An 18,507-nucleotide genomic window follows, 5' to 3' on the forward strand; every position below is an offset into this window, starting at 1 on the left:
TGTGTATGCCGAGGAACTTAAACAACTTCCCACCTTCTCCACTACTGTCCCGTCGATGTGGATGGGGGGTGCTCCCTCTGCTGTTTCCTGAAGTTTCCAGTGTGATTGCAATTGCATCGTCTGTGGACCTATTGGGGCGGTAAGCAAATTGGAGTGGGTCTAGGGTGTCAGGTAGGGTGGAGGTAGGGTGGATTTGTGGGTTCGATTACAGGCTCAAAATGGCCAGAAACAAATAACCTCTCTGGGAAAGACAACATCCGGTGAAATTGCAGAGCGCCAAATTCAAATGACAGAAATAGTAATAATAAACATTCATAATGATACAAGTGTTATACATCGGCTTAAAGATTTACTTCTTGTTAATCCAGCCGCTGTGTCAGATTTCAAAAAGGCTTTACGGCGAAAGCATACCATGCGATTATCTTTGGACAGTGCCCCGCTTACAAAAGCATACAAACATTTTCCAGCCAAGTAGAGGAGTCAGAAAGTCAGAAATATCGATAAAATGAATCACTTACCTTTGATAATCTTCATCTGGTTGCCCTCACAAGACTCCCTGTTACACAATAAATGTTTGTTTTGTTCGATAAAGTCCCTCTTTATATCCAAAAAACTCAGTTTTGTTGGTGCGTTTTGTTCAGTAATCCACTGGCTCAAAGGCGGTCACAACAGGCAGACGAATACATCCTAATAGTACCGGTAAAGTTCGTCGAAAGATGTCAAACAATGTTTATAATTAATCCTCAGGTTGTCTATTGTCTAAATAATCAATAATATTTCAACCAGACAATATCATTTTCAATAGAAAGGAAAAACAACGAACGGCGCGCCCACAGTCACGCGCCCAATCCAGCTCTGCCTACTTCCCCTGTCCACTGACCAAAAGGTCTTTTTACTCATCGTTTTTCAAAATAAAAGCCTGAAAGCATGTCTAAAGACTGTTGACATCTAGTGGAAGCCATAGGAACTGCAATCTGGGTCCTAACCCATTACATTCTGTATAGGCATTGAATTGAAAAACAGCCACATCAAAATATTTCCACTTCCTGGATGGATTTGTCTCAGGTTTTCGCCTGCCATATCAGTTCTGTTGTACTCACAGACATTATTTTAACTGTTTTGGAAACGTTAGAGTGTTTTCTATCCAATACTACCAATTATATGCATATCTTAGCTTCTGGGCCTGAGTAACAGGCAGTTTACATTGGGCACCTCCTTCATCCAAGCTTCCCAATGCTGCCCCCTGTCCCTAACAAGATAACTTTCTTCTGAAAGTCGTCAGTCTATTCTTGTTCGGAGAAATTATGTCTATTCCATGCAAAAAATTGCCAAGAAACTGAAGATCTGGTACAACGCTGTGAACCTCTCCCTTCACAGAACAGCGCAAACTGGCTCTAATCAGAATAGAAAGAGGAGTGGGAGGCCTCGGTACACAACTGAGCAAGAGGACAAGTACATTAGAGTGTCTAGTTTGAGAAACAGATGCCTCACAAGTCCTCAACTGGCAGCTTCATTAAATAGTACCTGTAAAACACCAGTCTCAACATCAACAGTGAAGAGGCGACTCCGGGATGCTGGCCTTCTAGGCAGAGTTCCTCTGTCCAGTGTCTGTGTTATTTTGCCCATCTTAATCTTATATTTTTATTGGCCAGTCTGAGATATGGCTTTTCACTTTAATGTTGAGCTATTTTTTACATTCAGCATCACTATGTCAGGGGAAATATAGTATTCTTTCTAACAAAAATATCTACATATATCTCAAGATGTTGTGTATCCCTGGAAATAATCAGAATTCATGTAAACATAACAGTTTTGAAAACATAGCTTGTCCAAAAAAAGAGGTCTCAGGGTATGGGGTAATAGAGAATGGGTAAGTTGAGCCGCCAGTTGTCTTGAACGGGGATGTTGTGCCAATTCATAGGCAAGTTCTCTACATTTGAGTCTACTAAGCCCATGAAAATGTCTGCCGGATTCTTGATATGTTTAATAAGATCAGACTCCATGTCATGACTCTATCAGACTCTATCAAAGCCTCTCTTTCTCACAGGAACATGTTTGTTTTCTTGTTTGTTAATGTACTGAGCTATTTATTGGCTTAACTTGCCCCTGGCCAAATCACACAATTACCCCAAAGCAACCATTTTGACTGTATTAGCTCGCACAGCTACAGGGATGCACTTTTATGCTAGGTTCAGGTCCTCATATTGTAGCTTATAGAGACCCCAACTAATGTATGAAACAGTCTTTAAATTATCTACTTTGGTTTGGATACAAGCACCATGAAACCTACAACACAATACATTTATTTGACTTTGTGAAAATCTGTTTTTTGGAACTAACAACACTTTTTCCATGTGGTTTCTTCCTTCACAGACTCCATGAAATGATGACCTCTTCCTAAATATCACTTATTTTCTTTCTCCTATCTCCCTTGTTCTCACTCTTTTAGATCAGGCAACAGTTGACCCAAGCAAAGATTTTGTATTTGAGCAATGCCCTGGCCATGTTACTTGGTACAAACTGGGGTCCTACTGTGCTGAGCTACAAGCCTTCCCTGTAGCTCAGTTGGTAGAGCATGGTGTTTGCAACGTCAGGGTTGTGGGTTCGATTCCCACGGGGGGCCAGTACGAAAAAAAAAAATGTATGAAATGTATGCATTCACTACTGTAAGTCGCTCTGGATAAGAGCGTCTGCTAAATGACTAAAATGTAAATGTAAAATGTTAAGCACTTCAACCAGAGGTTGGACTATACGTCAGCTGAGGTAAATTCAGACTTATTTCAGGTTTTATCCCACATACCCATGATGTCTCAGTTAAAGGTAGACATACAGTAGCGTACCTCACCACTGGGCACAGACGTCAGTTCAACATCTAGTTTTGATTTAACATTTGACTGAGTTGTCAAATAACATCACCGACAACGATGAGATAGCCTACAGGGACGAGGTCAGAGACCTGGCAGGGTGGTGCCAGGACAACAACCTCTCCCTCAACGTGAGCAAGACAAAGGAGACGATCGTGGACTACAGGAAAAGGAGGACCGAACACGCCCCCATTCACATCGACAGGGCTGTAGTGGAGCAGCTGGAGAGTTTCAAGTTCCTTGGTGTCCACATCACCAACAAACTATCATGTTCTAAACACACCAAGACAGTCTTGAAGAGGGCACGACAACACCTTTTCCCCCTCAGGAGACTGAAAAGATTTAGCATGGGTCCCTAGATCCTCAAAAAAATCTACAGCTGCACCATCGAGAGCATCCTGACCGGTTGCATCAACGCCTGGTACTGCAACTGCTCGACATTCGACCGTAATGCGCTGCAGAGGGTATGCGTAAAGCCCAGTACATCACTGGGACCAAGCTTCCTGCCATCCAGGACCTATATACTAAGCGGTGTCAAAGGAAAGCCCAAAAAATTGTCAAAGACTCCAGTCACCCAAGTCATAGACTGTTCTCTCTGCTACCGCACGGCAAGCGGTACCGGAGCGCCAAGTCTAGGTCCAAAAGGCTCCTTAACAGCTTCTACCCCTAAGCCATAAGACTGCTGAACAATTAATCAAATGGCCACCCGAACGATTTGTTTTTACACTGCTGCTACTCGTTGTTATTATCTATGCATAGCCAATTTACCCCTACCTACGTGTACAAATGACCTCAACTAACCTGAACCCCCGCACATTGACTGGGTACCGGTACCCCCTGTATATAGCCTCTATATTGTTATTTTATTGTGTTACTTTTTATTGTATTTTTTAATTGAGTTTATTTAGTAAATATTTTCTTAACTCTATTTCTTGAACTGCATTGTTGGCTTAGTAAGCAAGCATTTCACGCTAAGGTCTACCTACACCTGTTGTATTCGGCGCATGTGACAAATCAATTTTGATTTGATTTGATATGTGCTGGTTGGGACAACATGCCACGAATAGATGATACTTTAGTTAACATCCACTATAAGATTAAAGGATGCTGCATCAGAGTGAGGGGCTGAAGCAGCCTTGACAGGTTAGAGATGGACAATAGGTTGAACCCATAGATTTAGAATGAAATCCCATACCTTCCCATTCATTGCCCTGTTGGAGTAGTGCACCCAAACAGAGACTGGCATGGCACAGCCTAGTATTATAAGGGTGCACGTCTTTCAAAATTGCTCGGTTGGTAGATCAGGGCGCTTGTAATGCCAGGGTAGTGGGTTTGATTCCTGGGACCACCATTACTTAAAATGTATTCACGCATGACTGGGAAATGCTTTGGATAAAAATGTCTGCTAAATGGCACATTATATTATATTATTATTACGTCAAGGTGAAATGAATAAATGTTGAATCTAAATAACATAATGTGTAGAGAATGAGTCTTACATTCCTTGATAAAATATATTTATCGTTCCAAAACCTGCTCATGACAATAGTTCAGGCACAAACCGCAGCTGAAACACAAATTGCTCAAAAACGAATGGTACGTAAGTGGTTTCTGACTGTGCAATTGAAATCAAGGTGAGAGTGAGGTTGGCTCTAAAATGCAGGTGCTGGGGAATGCAGTGCAATCAGGTTTAGGCAACTGCCTTATCTAGCCTTATCTCCTAAAATGTGGGTCTGAACCACTTTTGAAGGCTAAAACACAGCTAAACTAAAGACACTATAACAGCTGCTTGTCTTCACTATTCAAATTGATCATCATGATAAAATCCAGAAGAGTTGTCATGGCCCCCCAACTGCTTCTGTCCTCATGCTTGGTCTCTGTCTGTCTGTTCTCCCATAGCCTCACCAGTACCTCTGCACTGTCAGATACCTTTCGCCTTATAGCTTAGTCTCAGACATCACAACCACACCAAAACTCTACAAAATGTTAGAGAAAGCCCATGGTTCAAAGACAAAGCCTTTGTCAGTTCAAGATTTCCATCACAGTCAAGATTTTACAAAAAGGACTGTGTTTAAAAAGGCTAAACACAGTGTACTTGAGACTTCTGTACATCGATTTCTTGCTCTTTGTGAATCTATTTTCATAATGAATGATGTTGATATTGCTTCAGTTATTTTAATTTGAGACATCATGCATTGCTACAAATATCTTCATTCATCAATAATCTTTGCCCGACTTTTTTGGACCTGGCCTTATACCAATATTTAGGAATCCGATGGGGACAAATACCAATACACCCTAATGTCTATTGGTGTAATGTGTGGGAGGAGTAGCTGACCAGGAGGGTGAAGTTAATGATTACAGTATATTATGAAATGTTCAGATAGAAATGCGTTGTGTAGAACAGATTATTATTAATATTTTTGTTATTTTTATTTAACTAGGCAAGTCAGTTTTAAGAACAAATTCTTATGTACAATGATGGCCTACCCCAGCCAAACTCGGACGATGCTGGGCCAATTGTGCACCGCCCTATGGGACTCCCAACCACGGCCGGATGTGATGCAGCCACAAACGTGTCCATTTGATATCTAAGATTAAAACAGAGTTGAGTTTGCATATTAATGAATAGTTTCACAGACCAAATCAATCTGTAATATTGTGCATTTATCCCTGTTCTTTTCAAACCCCACACACATCTGTTGTGAACTACTCAGGTCAAGGCCTAGGGTTACCAGGTGCCATAGGCCTATGCAGAGCATAAAGATAAAAACCAAAAAAACAGGACAGTCCAATGATGCCATGAGTGAGTAAATATCCCAACTCAACTCTGTCTTAATGGGATAGTTCACTCAAATCACAAAATGTAATATTGGTTTCCTTACCTTGTAAGCAGTCTAAGACTGCGATCCATGCTTTTGTTGACCTGCCCATTGTCTCCAAATGCTAACGTTGTGTAAATAAAGTTTGATTTGAAAATGTCATTCAAAATAGCAATGCAAAACACTTTGCTTATTTGTCAAATCCTTCAGAATCTATGTGTTCTATTTGGCCTGGTTAAATGAAGGTTACATAAAAAATACATTAAATGTTGACATGAACCCAGTTAAAGCCAGTGAACATGTCTTCTATTCAACAATCTAACGTCAAATAAATATACCAACATAAAATTATAATTGACACATCTCTTCTCTCTAGCGGGCCAATATTGTGTTGGAATGCACAACTCCACTTCATGATAAGCCTAACTTCAAATATGCTCAATAGGCTACTACATTTTAAGATGATAAAATATGATGAACTTTCTTCGTTGTTATGACATTTTGTCATATCTTCTGAAATGCTTTTAAATGGTTAATTGTACTCATAAGGTACTGAATTAAAAACAAACCAAAACAACAGACCTTATAAGGATAGAGACAAACAAGGAAGCATGCAGAGGTGAAGAGGAGATAGAGGAGGGGTATGAGACAGATACACTATAAAAGCAGAGAGCGGTGAGTGAAAGAATTAGAAAGTCAAAAGAATAGAAAAGAAAGAGTTCACACTTTGGTAAGACAATTGTTTTACTTCTTGTATCCATTTTTTGCATCAATCTTTTATTTTTCTCCTTTAGCTAACTTATGCTCTTTTACCTGTGTTAATCAATACAAACAAACAGATAGAGAGACAGACAGACAGAAGACAAGATGAAGGTCCTACTCGTTCTGGCGATGATGTTCCTCGGGGCCTCTGCCCACCCCTGCCCCCATACCTTTGCAGGTGAGCATCAATGCTATCATGATCATGTCAAACCCAGAGTGGCTACTGTATACTTTGAGTTTGGAAGTGGTGTTGTTTTCAGTTTTAATTGTCTTTAGGGGTAAAATAACCAAATTATGAAAGAGGTTGGTTAAACATTTCCAGTTAAGATAGTCTGTTTATAAGGAATTGACTTAAGTCACAGAGTAACATATTTCTAATGTAAACTACTCAGAAGTGGTAGGGGGTATGTTGAGTCATTTTTTACATTCAGCATCACTACATCATAGTATTATTTCTAACAAATATATCTACATATATCTCAAGATGTTGTGTATCCCTGGAAATAATCAGAATTCATGTAAACATAACAGTTTTGAAAACATAGCTTGTCCAAAAAAAGAGGTCTCAGGGTATGGGGTAATAGAGAATGGGTAAGTTGAGCCGCCAGCTGTCTTGAACGGGGATGTTGTGCCAATTCATAGGCAAGTTCTCTACATTTGAGTCTACTAAGCTCATGAAAATGTCTGCCGGATTCTTGATATGTTTAATAAGATCAGACTCCATGTCATGACTCTATCAGACTCTATCAAAGCCTCTCTTTCTCACAGGAACATGTTTGTTTTCTTGTTTGTCAATGTTCCTCTTCAGTGTCACTCTGTCAATTTTTCCTCCCTAACTGCTGCTTGAATGGACTTTTTCCCTTCTCTCACTTCCTTGGCTGCTCTTTCAAGAACCTCAAGGGAGGCTAGACCCCTGCTTGTTTTGCATTTGTATACACGGGGCATGATCGTGCATTTTTATTGCTACAGAGCAGACACTACCTTGAGTTCATATGCATGACAAATGGAAAAAATACTATGCATATTATGTATAAAACTGACTAAATGTAATTAGCATTTGTATGGGGTGTGTTGAGCTATTGGCTTAACTTGTCCCTGGCCAAATGACACAATTTACCCCAAAGCAACCATTTTGACTGTATTAGCTCATGCAGCTACAGGGATGCACTTTCATGCTAGGTTTAGGACCTCATTTTGTTGCTTATAGAGACCCCAACTGATATATGAAAGAGTCTTAAAACAACCTATTTTGTTTTAGATACAAGCACCATGAAATCTATAACACAATACATTTATTTGACTTTGTGGAATTCCGTTTTTTGGAACTAGCAACACTTTCTCCATGTTTCTTCCTTCATGAAATGATGACCACTTCCTAAATGTTTGGTCACATTCATTTAATTAATGTCGTGTATGGTTTCCTAGAAACAAGGGGTTGCTCAACTAACCCGTTGGCACAACGTACCCCACTCTCCCCTACAGCCTTACCTCTGTTTTACTTGCTATATTATTAGCTCTGTCTGTTTGTATCACTTGTTTTCTCTCTCCTATCTCTCTTGTTCTCCCTCTTTTAGATAATTCAACAGTTAAACTACTAGAGAATTATGTCATTGAGCAATGCACTGGTCATGCTGCTTGGTACAAACTGGGGTCCTACTGTATTAAGCACTTCAACCAGATGTTGGACTATACGTCAGCTGAGGTAAATTCAGACTTCTCTCAGGTTTTATCCCACGTATCCATGATGTCTCAGTTAAAGGTAGACATACAGTAGTGTACCTCACCACTGGGCACAGATGTCACATCTAGTTTTGATGGATTGAGTTGTCAAGTATCGTGAATTCAAAGTGAAATAAACAACAATTTGAACCATGTCATTGGATTTAGGTTAAACTTTGGGTGAAAAAAAATCCTAAATTCCTGTACTGTACGCTAATGACTTTTTCCTAATCCAACCAGTTTTCCACATTGATTCAATGTCATCAGAAGGAAAAACATAGATTTTTTGATTGAAACGACATGGTAACAACTTTGATTTGATTTAACAAGTTTGTGCCCACTGGGTCTATATCTGCTGTGTGATTTTACCTCCATAAGTAACTCTCAAAGCATCATCAATATTAATCCAACTCTAAATATGTTTTCTCTGTTTCCTTAATGTCTACATCACACAGAATCACTGCAAATCTGTGAAGACTGGTGCTCATCTGGTATCAACCCACAATGCTGAGGAAAACAATGCCCTGGATGAATTCACTCAGTGGAGCAGCCGACCAAACCCTCGCATCTGGCTCGGTGGTTATGCACTAACTGACCCTTCACAGGTGTTAATAATCATAAGAACTAGTGGTGGGCACCAAAATCCATGATATCGATATTGCTTGATGTATCAATATGAGCAAGGCATATCGTGATATTGGTTTATCCCTTCCTGTTAACATACACTTTTATGTAAAAGGGTATACATGATTGTGCCTCTTACAGACCTTCTCACAGGCTCTCAACTGAGCATACATAATTGCCTGCTATTGGGCCATCGACAATGGATGGAAACTGGTTGGGTGGGTTTAGGCTTCTAGAACATTCACACCTGGTCCAATGGGCAATCAGCAAGCCGTTGTCTAGACTTCATAGAACCGTGGAAGTCAACAGAAAAGTGAACATTCATGTGGTTGCAAGGTTGTCATGAAGCCAGTACATACACTGAGCGTATAAAACATTAGGAACACCTTCCTAATATTGGTTTTGAAAGCATTCCACAGGGATGCTGGCAAGGGAAATGTTGACTCCAATGCTTCCCACAGTTGTGTCAAGTTGGCTGGATGTCCTTTGGGTGGTGGACCATTCTTGATACACACGGGAAACTGTTGAGCATGAAAAACCAAGCAGTGTTACTTTTATTCACACACTCAAACCAGTGCGCCTGCCACCTACTACCATACCTCGTTCAAAGGCACCTAAATATTTTGTCTTGTCCATTCACCCTCTGAATGGCACATATACACAATCCATGACTCAATTGTCTCAAGGCTTAAAAATCCTTCTTTAGCCTGTCTCCCTTCCTTCATCTATACAAATGTAAGTATATTTAACAAGTGACATCGATAAGGGATCATAGCTTTAACCTGGATTCACCTGGTCAGTCTATGTCATGGGAAGAGCAGGTGTTCCTAATGTTGTTTACACTCATTGTATATCAATATTGTTTGGGGAAAAAATGCAACTGTATTGACATCAACTTTTTGATATCGGTGCCCATCACTAATATGAACTGACTAAAATGAATCTCAAAACAAGTAGTGTTCACTGTTCAAATTGGCCATCATTAGCAAAAGCAGGTGGGCAACACCAGTTATACCCCCTTGCTTGCCCCTATGTTTTGGTCAGTTATATGTCCTGCTCTCTCTCTCTCACAGGCTAGCAACTTCCTCTGGGCCGATGGGTCTAATATGGATTTCTTTGCCTGGATTCAGGAACCCAAGCAACCATCCGGTGATGGACGTTGCATGGAGATGAACTGGCTCGGTAAGCAAGGGATAACTGGCTGTGGTTGGAATTGTGCTGGTGAAACCTTTACATTTCTACTGCTTGAGTACTGGCACTTCTTCTAGAATATTCTGGGACCTTTTTTTTTATTCCAAAAGGTGTTGTGGGGGTGGGAGGCAAGAAAATGTTTCATTTTATTTTTGTTTCTGACATATCATGACATATTCTAAGAATACTATACATTTCTTTCATTTAACGTCTCCATCTCTATTCATCTTCTCAGAAACCGGCAAATGGAATGATAAACCATGTACCCAGAAGAACTTCTTTGTGTGTGCCTTTAAACCTGACGGAGTCTGCCCAAGAGTGGAAGATACCGATAGATTGGAGCCTGAGGTGTCTCAGTTGAATCCGATGACAGATGAGTAGTATATACCTGTCAGATATGCTTTGCCTTATATAGCTTTAGTCTCAGACATCACAACGACACCAGGACCCTGTAAAACGTTAGAGAAAACCCATGGCTCAAAGACAAAGCTTTTGTTGGATTAAAGATTTCCACATCACAGTCAGTTTCAATCCACCCAAAGTATGAATTTCTGATACTGGTTGTATTTGAATATTCTAAACACATTGCATTTGAGAATACTATATTTTGTCAGAAAACAATGTAACCCAATCTATTTTCTGGATGAATGGTGTTGATATTGCTTCAGTTGTTTGGAAGATGAGACATTACGCATTGCTTGGTTAGCAAATAAAAATGAATATTTTCATCCATCTTATCCATGACCTCCCTCTCTTTTCTAAACTGGCGATTCAACAAGTGTCTCCACAATTCCCTCTTGTGATTCCTCATGCAGCTGTAGGCCTATACATTTACCACAACTATTCACTTACTATGTAGACAGACAGTAAGTAATGCACTTCAAATGAGATGAACCCAATTCAATTCCCTAAATGGATATGTGCTGGTTGGGACAACATGCCACGAATAGATGATACTTTAGTTAACATCCACTATAAGATTAAAGGATGCTGCATCAGAGTGAGGGGCTGAAGCAGCCTTGACAGGTTAGAGATGGACAATAGGTTGAACCCATAGATTTAGAATGAAATCCCATACCTTCCCATTCATTGCCCTGTTGGAGTAGTGCACCCAAACAGAGAGCATGAGTGATTGGACTTCAATACATTTTCACGCAAGGCCACTTATTTTAAAAACAAGTAGACGCTATTGTAGCGTCGTTAGCTTAGCTCTGCTTTAGAAAGATTATACTCAAATCAGTCACATCGTTGGTTTAGAGCGCAGCTGTGCATTAGGTTAAACGTGATTGCTCTGTCCAAACAAGAATGAGTTCAGCTGAATTGCTGCAAAACTGTTAACAAGTCAAGTGTCTGTCCAATCAGCAACCTCTGATAAATAATGGGAAGGGGGCCGGTGCGGTTTTAGACACATGAACCAATGTGGCGTGCTTCTTTACATATGGCCAAAATATGTTTATCTTGTTATTAGAATTGCAGACTTCGCCCTCATTACAGGTAAACTGTCAAATTGTACAAATGCTGTGATTCCTTATAAACACGAGGGTTTCTCATGTGGAATTGCAAGGATTAATGTAGCCTAAATAAAGATGAGATTGTAGTTACATGAAAACATTTGTATTATTTGCCTTCCAGGTTTCTATTTTATGGAGCTCGATTGGTGAAATTAGGCTACAGAAATGATTGTAAATGAAGATGTTTCCATAATTGAATGATTTCTAATGAATAGCCTTGTTTTACATGGAAATGCTAAAGAAATATTGGACTTCCACTGTAGCCTAGGCTAACCTAGTCTTGTTTTCGATGGTGAGAGTTAATATATTACCCTGTTCAATTTAGAGTTGATCATTTAGGACATCTGTCTACAAAATTGCCCTGCATGGCACAGCCTAGTATTATAAGGGTGTACGACTTTCAAAATTGCTCAGTTGGTAGAGCAGGGTGCTTGTAACACCAGGGTAGTGGGTTTGATTCCTGGGACCACCCACATGTAAAATGTATTCACGCATGACTGTAAGACGCTTTGGATAAAAGTGTCTGCTAAATGGCACATTATATTATTATTATTATTATGTCAATGTGAAATAAATTGTAGTAAGATAATGTGTAGAGAATGAGTTTTACATTCCTTGATAAATGATGGTTTATTTGTCCTAAAACATGTTCATGAGGTTAGTTCAGCCACAAACCGCAGCTGAAACACAACTTGCTCTTCCACTAATGGTACAAGAGTAATTTTTGACTGTGCAATTGAAATCAAGGTGAGAGTGAGGTTGGCTCTAAAATGCAGGTGCTGGGGAATGCAGTGCAATCAGGTTTAGGCAACTGCCTTATCTAGCCTTATCTCCTAAAATGTGGGTCTGAACCACTTTTGAAGGCTAAAACACAGCTAAACTAAAGACACTATAACAGCTGCTTGTGTTCACTATTCAAATTGATCATCATGATAAAATCCAGAAGAGTTGTCATGGCCCCCCAACTGCTTCTGTCCTCATGCTTGGTCTCTGTCTGTCTGTTCTCCCATAGCCTCACCAGTACCTCTGCACTGTCAGATACCTTTCGCCTTATAGCTTAGTCTCAGACATCACAACCACACCAAAACTCTACAAAATGTTAGAGAAAGCCCATGGTTCAAAGACAAAGCCTTTGTCAGTTCAAGATTTCCATCACAGTCAAGATTTTACAAAAAGGACTGTGATTAAAAAGGCTAAACACAGTGTACTTGAGACTTCTGTACATCGATTTCTTGCTCTTTGTGAATCTATTTTCATAATGAATGATGTTGATATTGCTTCAGTTATTTTAATTTGAGACATCATGCATTGCTACAAATATCTTCATTCACCAATAATCTTTGCCTGACATTTTTTGGACCTGGCCTCATACCAATATTTAGCAGGCTGATGGGGACAAATACCAATACACCCTAATGTCTATTGGTGTAATGTGTGGGAGGAGTAGCCGACCAGGAGGATGAAGATAATGATTACAGTATATTATGAAGGGGCTGAAATCGGAGGACATAACGTTTCAGAATGTTCAGATAGAAGTGCAACATGTAGAACAGATATGATTGACACGCACGACTCAGCCCGTACTCTACACAGACTGGTGAGGCATAACCAATCAGAGCTGCAGTAGGCCTATATGCAAATAGACCATTGCCATATATGGATTTGTGCCATTTACTTTGATCTGGACTGTGTTTACAGCTGTGGTCGTGAGTAGATGTGCTTGTTTAGAGATCACAGTGAGAGCTGCATGTAGCCACATGTGCACATTTTGTTCATATCCTTTGCCAGTTAGTGAGTTATTAGCCAAGTTATAGATCATTTGTAGTCAGCAATATGGGAGGGATTGCTTCCTACAAGAGCTCAAAACGTTTACATTTCTTTTCATCTTTGAAAAGCAAGTCAAGTAAAGAGCATTTTTATGTCTTAAAGGGGCAGTGTTGTATTTTGAGACAGGCTTGAATAAGTTAAGTAGCCAATAGGCAGAGTGTAGCATAATTTGTCTGACTCTCTGTAATAATGCATTCTATTTTGTAAAGTGGTTTCTTGCATCAAACAACAACACAATTTTCAGTCACCTCCTTGTCTGAAGGACAAGTGGTTAAACAGGTTAATGTCAACAACTGGGGTACTGATCTCCCTCCATCTGATGGTTTCACCACTATTATGGTTGTTGTGGACAGATTGTCTAAATCCTGTTGTTTTATCCCTCTCTGTGGTCTCCCTACCACTCTCCAGGTCGCTGAGGTACTGTTCCAGCAGGTCTTCCGGAACTATGGCCTTCCGGAGGACATCGTCTCTGACCGTGGTGCCCAATTCACATCACGGGTATGGAAAGCCTTCATGGAGAAGCTGGGGGTCACGGTCAGCCTCACTTCCGGGTACCGGCCTCAGTCTGACGGGCAGGTGGAGAGGATGAACCAGGAGCTGGGGAGGTTCCTGAAGAGTCACTGCTAGGAGAGGCAGGGGGAGCGGGCACGATTCCTTCGGAGTACGCCCAGAATTCATTGCGTCACTCCTCCACCGGGCTGACTCCCTTCCAGTGTGTTCTGGGTTATCAGCCAGCCATGGCTAAATAGACCCCGAGCCAGACCGAAGCTCCTGCGGTGGACGAGTGGTTCAGGCACGCAGAAAATGTTTGGAACGATGCCCAAGTGAGGCTCCAGCGCATCGTCCGCCGCCAGAAGGAGCAGGTGGATCGCCACCGTAGTGAGGCTCCCGTGTTCCATCCTGGTGATCGCGTCTGGCTCTCCACCAGGAACCTCCCACTCCGCCTGTCCTGTATGAAGCTGAGCCCCCGGTTTATGGGGCCGTTCAAGGTCCTCCAGAGGGTCAACAAGGTGACATATAGATTACAGCTCCCCACCAACTACCGGATCTTACCCTTTTTTCATGTTTCCCTCCTCAGGCCGGTGGTTCCTGGACCCCTGGCTGATGCCATCCCCACGACACCCCTCCGGAGGCCTCCCCTGGACATCGAGGGAAGCCCCGCCTATGCCGTCAGATCCCTCTTGGATGTTGTGGGGGTCGGCTTCAGTATGTGGTGGACTGGGAGGGGTAAGGTTCAGAGGAGCAGTGTTGGATTCCGATGGATGACATTCTAGATCCCAACGTCATCTGAGATTTCCAACTTCGCAATCCACACTGGCCCGCTCCTCACCCTCGAGCTGTCCCCCTGACCGGTGTCAATCTTCAGCTGGAGCTGGGCGTCAATGGGGGGGGTATCGTCACGTCTACTCCCGCTTTGGCGCTTGATGTCGCCGGTTTACTAACCACCGGTCCTGGTAACCGATCATTATGCACACCTGTGCCCCATCATTAGTCTCACCTGGACTTCATCACTACCCTGATTACTTACCCTTTATCTAGCCCACTGTAGCATTACTCATCAGGCAGTATTGGTTTTGGTTACATTCAGTACGCTTCTCCTGTTTTGTATATTATTCATGTTTATTATTATTAAACTCACCTTCTGCACTTGTTTCCTGACTCCCTGCGTATACATTACAGTTATGATCAAATAGCTACAGTAACCTACTTGGCTGTAACTTAAAGCAGATACAGCCTCAGTGTTCACAGTAAACGTGCACTGGAAGTTACTGAATATTCAATTTTGTGCTCAGCAGAGCTGAAATTTGCTCAGTGCCGGAAAAAAATTGAGGGAACATTGGTGGCCACGCATGACGCCAACTCCATCAAGTTTGCTGACAACACAACAATGGTAGGCCTGGTCACCAACGGCAATGAGACAGCCTACAGGAAGAAGGTCAGAGAACTGGCAGTGTAGTTCCAGGACACCAGAGGTTTGGAGAGGGTCAAGAGCTGAAAGTTCCTCGGTATCCACATCACTGAGGACTTAACATGGTCCTCTCACACCAGAACAGTCGTGAAGAAGGCACGGCAATGCCTCTTTTCCCTCAGGAGGCTGAAACAATAAATGTGAGGAGCTCTAAATTAAAACAACTTAACTTCCTGATGAGCCAGGTCACATGACAGAGGTCAAGGTAACATTAACTGGGCATATCTAAAACAACCAGCAGGGGGAGACAAACACACCCAAATGGTAAATGAATACTCACGTAACAGAACGACTATTGATTTGATGCATTACTCCATTACGCTGCTGTGTACTGATTATTGGTTGCCATTACCATTAGAATGTTATCTATTTCTAATCTATTTATCCTGCTACTGGTCACTATTACTCCTGTTTACATGTATATATTACCATCAGTATATTACCATAAGTATTTACACTGAGTATACCAAACAGGAACAATTTCCTAATATTCAGTTGTGTCAAGTTGGCTGGATGTCCTTGGTGGACCATCCTTGATACACATGGGAGACTGTTGAGTGTGAAAAACCCAGCAGAGTTGTAGTTCTTGATACAAACAGGTGTGCCTGGCACCTACTACCATACCCCGTTCAAAGGCCCTTAAATCAGTTGTCTTGTCCATTCACCCACTGAATGGCACACATACACAATCCATGTCTCATTTGTCTCAAGGCTTAAAAATCCTTCTTTTACCTGTCTCCCTTCCTTCATCTATATGGATTAAAGTGGATTCAACAAGTGACATCAACAAGAGATCATAGCTTTAACCTGGATTCCCCTGGTCAGTTGATGTCACGGAAAGAGCAGGTGGTCCTAATGATATGTGCACTCACTGTATATCAATAGTGTGTGTATAGTCCCATGTGGCTCAGTTGGTAGAGCATGGTGTTTGCAACGCCAGGGTTGTGGGTTCGATTCCCACAGGGGACCAGTACAAAGAAAAAAAAGAAATAAAATGTATGAAATGTATGCATTCACTACCGTAAGTCGCTCTGGATAAGAGCGTCTGCTAAATGACAAAAATGTATGGGGAAAGAATGCAACTGTATTAATTGACTAAAATGAATCTCAAAACAAGTAGTGTTCACTGTTCAAATTGGCCAGCAAAAGCAGGTGGGCAAAACCAGTTATACCCCCTCGCTTGCCCCTATGTTTTGGTCAGTTATATGTCCTGCTCTCTCTCTCTCACAGGCTAGCAACTTCCTCTGGGCCGATGGGTCTAATATGGATTTCTCTGCCTGGATTCAGGAACCCAAGCAACCATCCGGTGATGGACGTTGCATGGAGATGAACTGGCTCAATAAGCAAGAGAGGGGAGGGATAACTGGCTGTGGTTTGAATTGTGCTGGTGAAACCCCTACATTTCTACTGCTTGAGTACTGGCACTTCTTCTAGAATATTCTGGGACCTTTTTTTTTATTCCAGGTGGTGTTGTGGGGATGAGAGGAAAGAAAATGTTTCATTTTATTTTTGTTGATGACATATCATGACATATTCTAAGAATACTAATCATTTCTTTCATTTAATATCTCCATCTCTATTCATCTTCTCAAAAACCGGCAAATGGAATGATAAACCATGTAGCCAGAAGAACTTCTTTGTGTGTGCCTTTAAACCTGACGGAGGCTGCCCAAGAGTGGAAGATACCGATAGATTGGAGCCTGAGGTGTCTCAGTTGAATCTGATGACAGATGAGTAGTACAGTGGGGGGAAAAAGTATATGATCCCCTGCTGATTTTGTACGTTTGCTCACTTACAAAGAAATGATCATTCTATAATTTTAATAGTAGGTTTATTTGAACAGTGAGAGACAGAATAACAACAAAATAATCCAGAAAAACGCATGTCAAAAATGTTATAAAATGATTTGCATTTTAATGAGGGAAATAAGTATTTGACCCCTCTGCAAAACATGACTTAGTACTTGGTGGCAAAACACTTCTTGGCAATCACAGAGGGCAGACGTTTTTTGTAGTTGGCCACCAGGTTTGCACACATCTCAGGAGGGATTTTGTCCCACTCCTCTTTGCAGATCTTCGCCAAGTCATTAAGGTTTCGAGGCTGACATTTGGCAACTCGAACCTTCAGCTCCCTCCACAGATTTTCTATGGGATTAAGATCTGGAGACTCCCTTGGCCACTCCAGGACCTTAATGTGCTTCTTCTTGAGCCACTCCTTTGTTGCCTTGGCCGTGTGTTTTGGGTCATTGTCATGCTGGAATACCCAGCCACGACCCATTTTCAATGCCCTGGCTGAGGGAAGGAGGTTCTCACCCAAGATTTGACGGTACATGGCCCCGTCCATCGTCCCTTTGATGCGGTGAAGTTGTCCTGTCCCCTTAGATGAAAAACACCCCCAAAGCATAATGTTTCCACCTCCATGTTTGACAGTGGAGATGGTGTTCTTGGGGTCATAGGCAGCATTCCTTCTCCTCCAAACACAGCGAGTTGAGTTGATGTCAAAGAGCTCCATTTTGGTCTCATCTGACCACAACACTTTCACCAGTTGTCCTCTGAGTCATTCAGATGTTCATTGGCAAACTTCAGACGGGCATGTATATGTATTCTTGAGCAGGGGGACCTTGCGGGCGCTGCAGGATTTCAGTCCTTCACGGCGTAGTGTGTTACCAATTGTTTTCTTGGTGACTATGGTCCCAGCTGCCTTGAGATCATTGACAAGATCCTCCCGTGTAGTTCTGGGCTGATTCCTCACCGTTCTCATGATCATTGCAACTCCACGAGGTGAGATCTTGCATGGAGCCCCAGGCCAAGGGATATTGACAGTTCTTTTGTGTTTCTTCCATTTGAGAATAATCGCACCAAATGCTGACACCCTCTCACCAAGTTGCTTGGCGATGGTCTTATAGCCCATTCCAGCCTTGTGTAGGTCTACAATCTTGTCCCTGACATCCTTGGAGAGCTCTTTGGTCTTGGCCATGGTGGAGAGTTTGGAATCTGATTGATTGCTTCTGTGGACAGGTGTCTTTTTTACAGGTAACAAGCTGCGGTTAGGAGCACTCCCTTTAAGAGTGAGCTCCTAATCTCAGCTCGTTACCTGTATAAAAGACACCTGGGAGCAGGAAATCTTTCTGATTGAGAGGGGGTCGAATACTTATTTCCCTCATTAAAATGCAAATCAATTTATAACGTTTTTTACATGCGTTTTTCTGGGTATTTTTT

The 18,507-nt window shown here is 41.7% G+C and overlaps 1 protein-coding gene across 1 annotated transcript; it reads left to right on the forward strand.

Moving 5' to 3' along the window:
* Positions 1–6,352: 6,352 nt before the first annotated feature.
* LOC145877531 (C-type lectin lectoxin-Thr1-like) lies at positions 6,353–10,719 on the forward strand. Its single transcript, XM_082973238.1, has 6 exons — positions 6,353–6,416; positions 6,526–6,626; positions 8,023–8,150; positions 8,623–8,772; positions 9,865–9,973; positions 10,218–10,719. The coding sequence occupies exons 2-6, from the start codon at positions 6,554–6,556 to the stop codon at positions 10,361–10,363; spliced, it is 606 nt and encodes a 201-aa protein (XP_082829364.1). The 5' UTR covers positions 6,353–6,416; positions 6,526–6,553; the 3' UTR covers positions 10,364–10,719.
* The last annotated feature ends 7,788 nt before the right edge of the window (positions 10,720–18,507 follow it).

The sequence above is a fragment of the Salmo salar genome, chromosome 03 (assembly GCF_965601325.2).
Source record: "Salmo salar chromosome 03, fSalSal1, whole genome shotgun sequence".
Classification (NCBI taxonomy): domain Eukaryota; kingdom Metazoa; phylum Chordata; class Actinopteri; order Salmoniformes; family Salmonidae; genus Salmo; species Salmo salar.

What these genes read in the sequence shown, in the direction of transcription:
- LOC145877531 (XM_082973238.1), top strand. Translation starts at nt 6,554, where the DNA reads ATGAAGGTCCTACTCGTTCTGGCGATGATGTTCCTCGGGGCCTCTGCC. An exon ending in TGGACTATACGTCAGCTGAG is followed by an intron (nt 8,151 to 8,622) that starts GTAAATTCAGAC and finishes TACATCACACAG; the next exon opens with AATCACTGCAAATCTGTGAA. An exon ending in CACTAACTGACCCTTCACAG is followed by an intron (nt 8,773 to 9,864) that starts GTGTTAATAATC and finishes TCTCTCTCACAG; the next exon opens with GCTAGCAACTTCCTCTGGGC.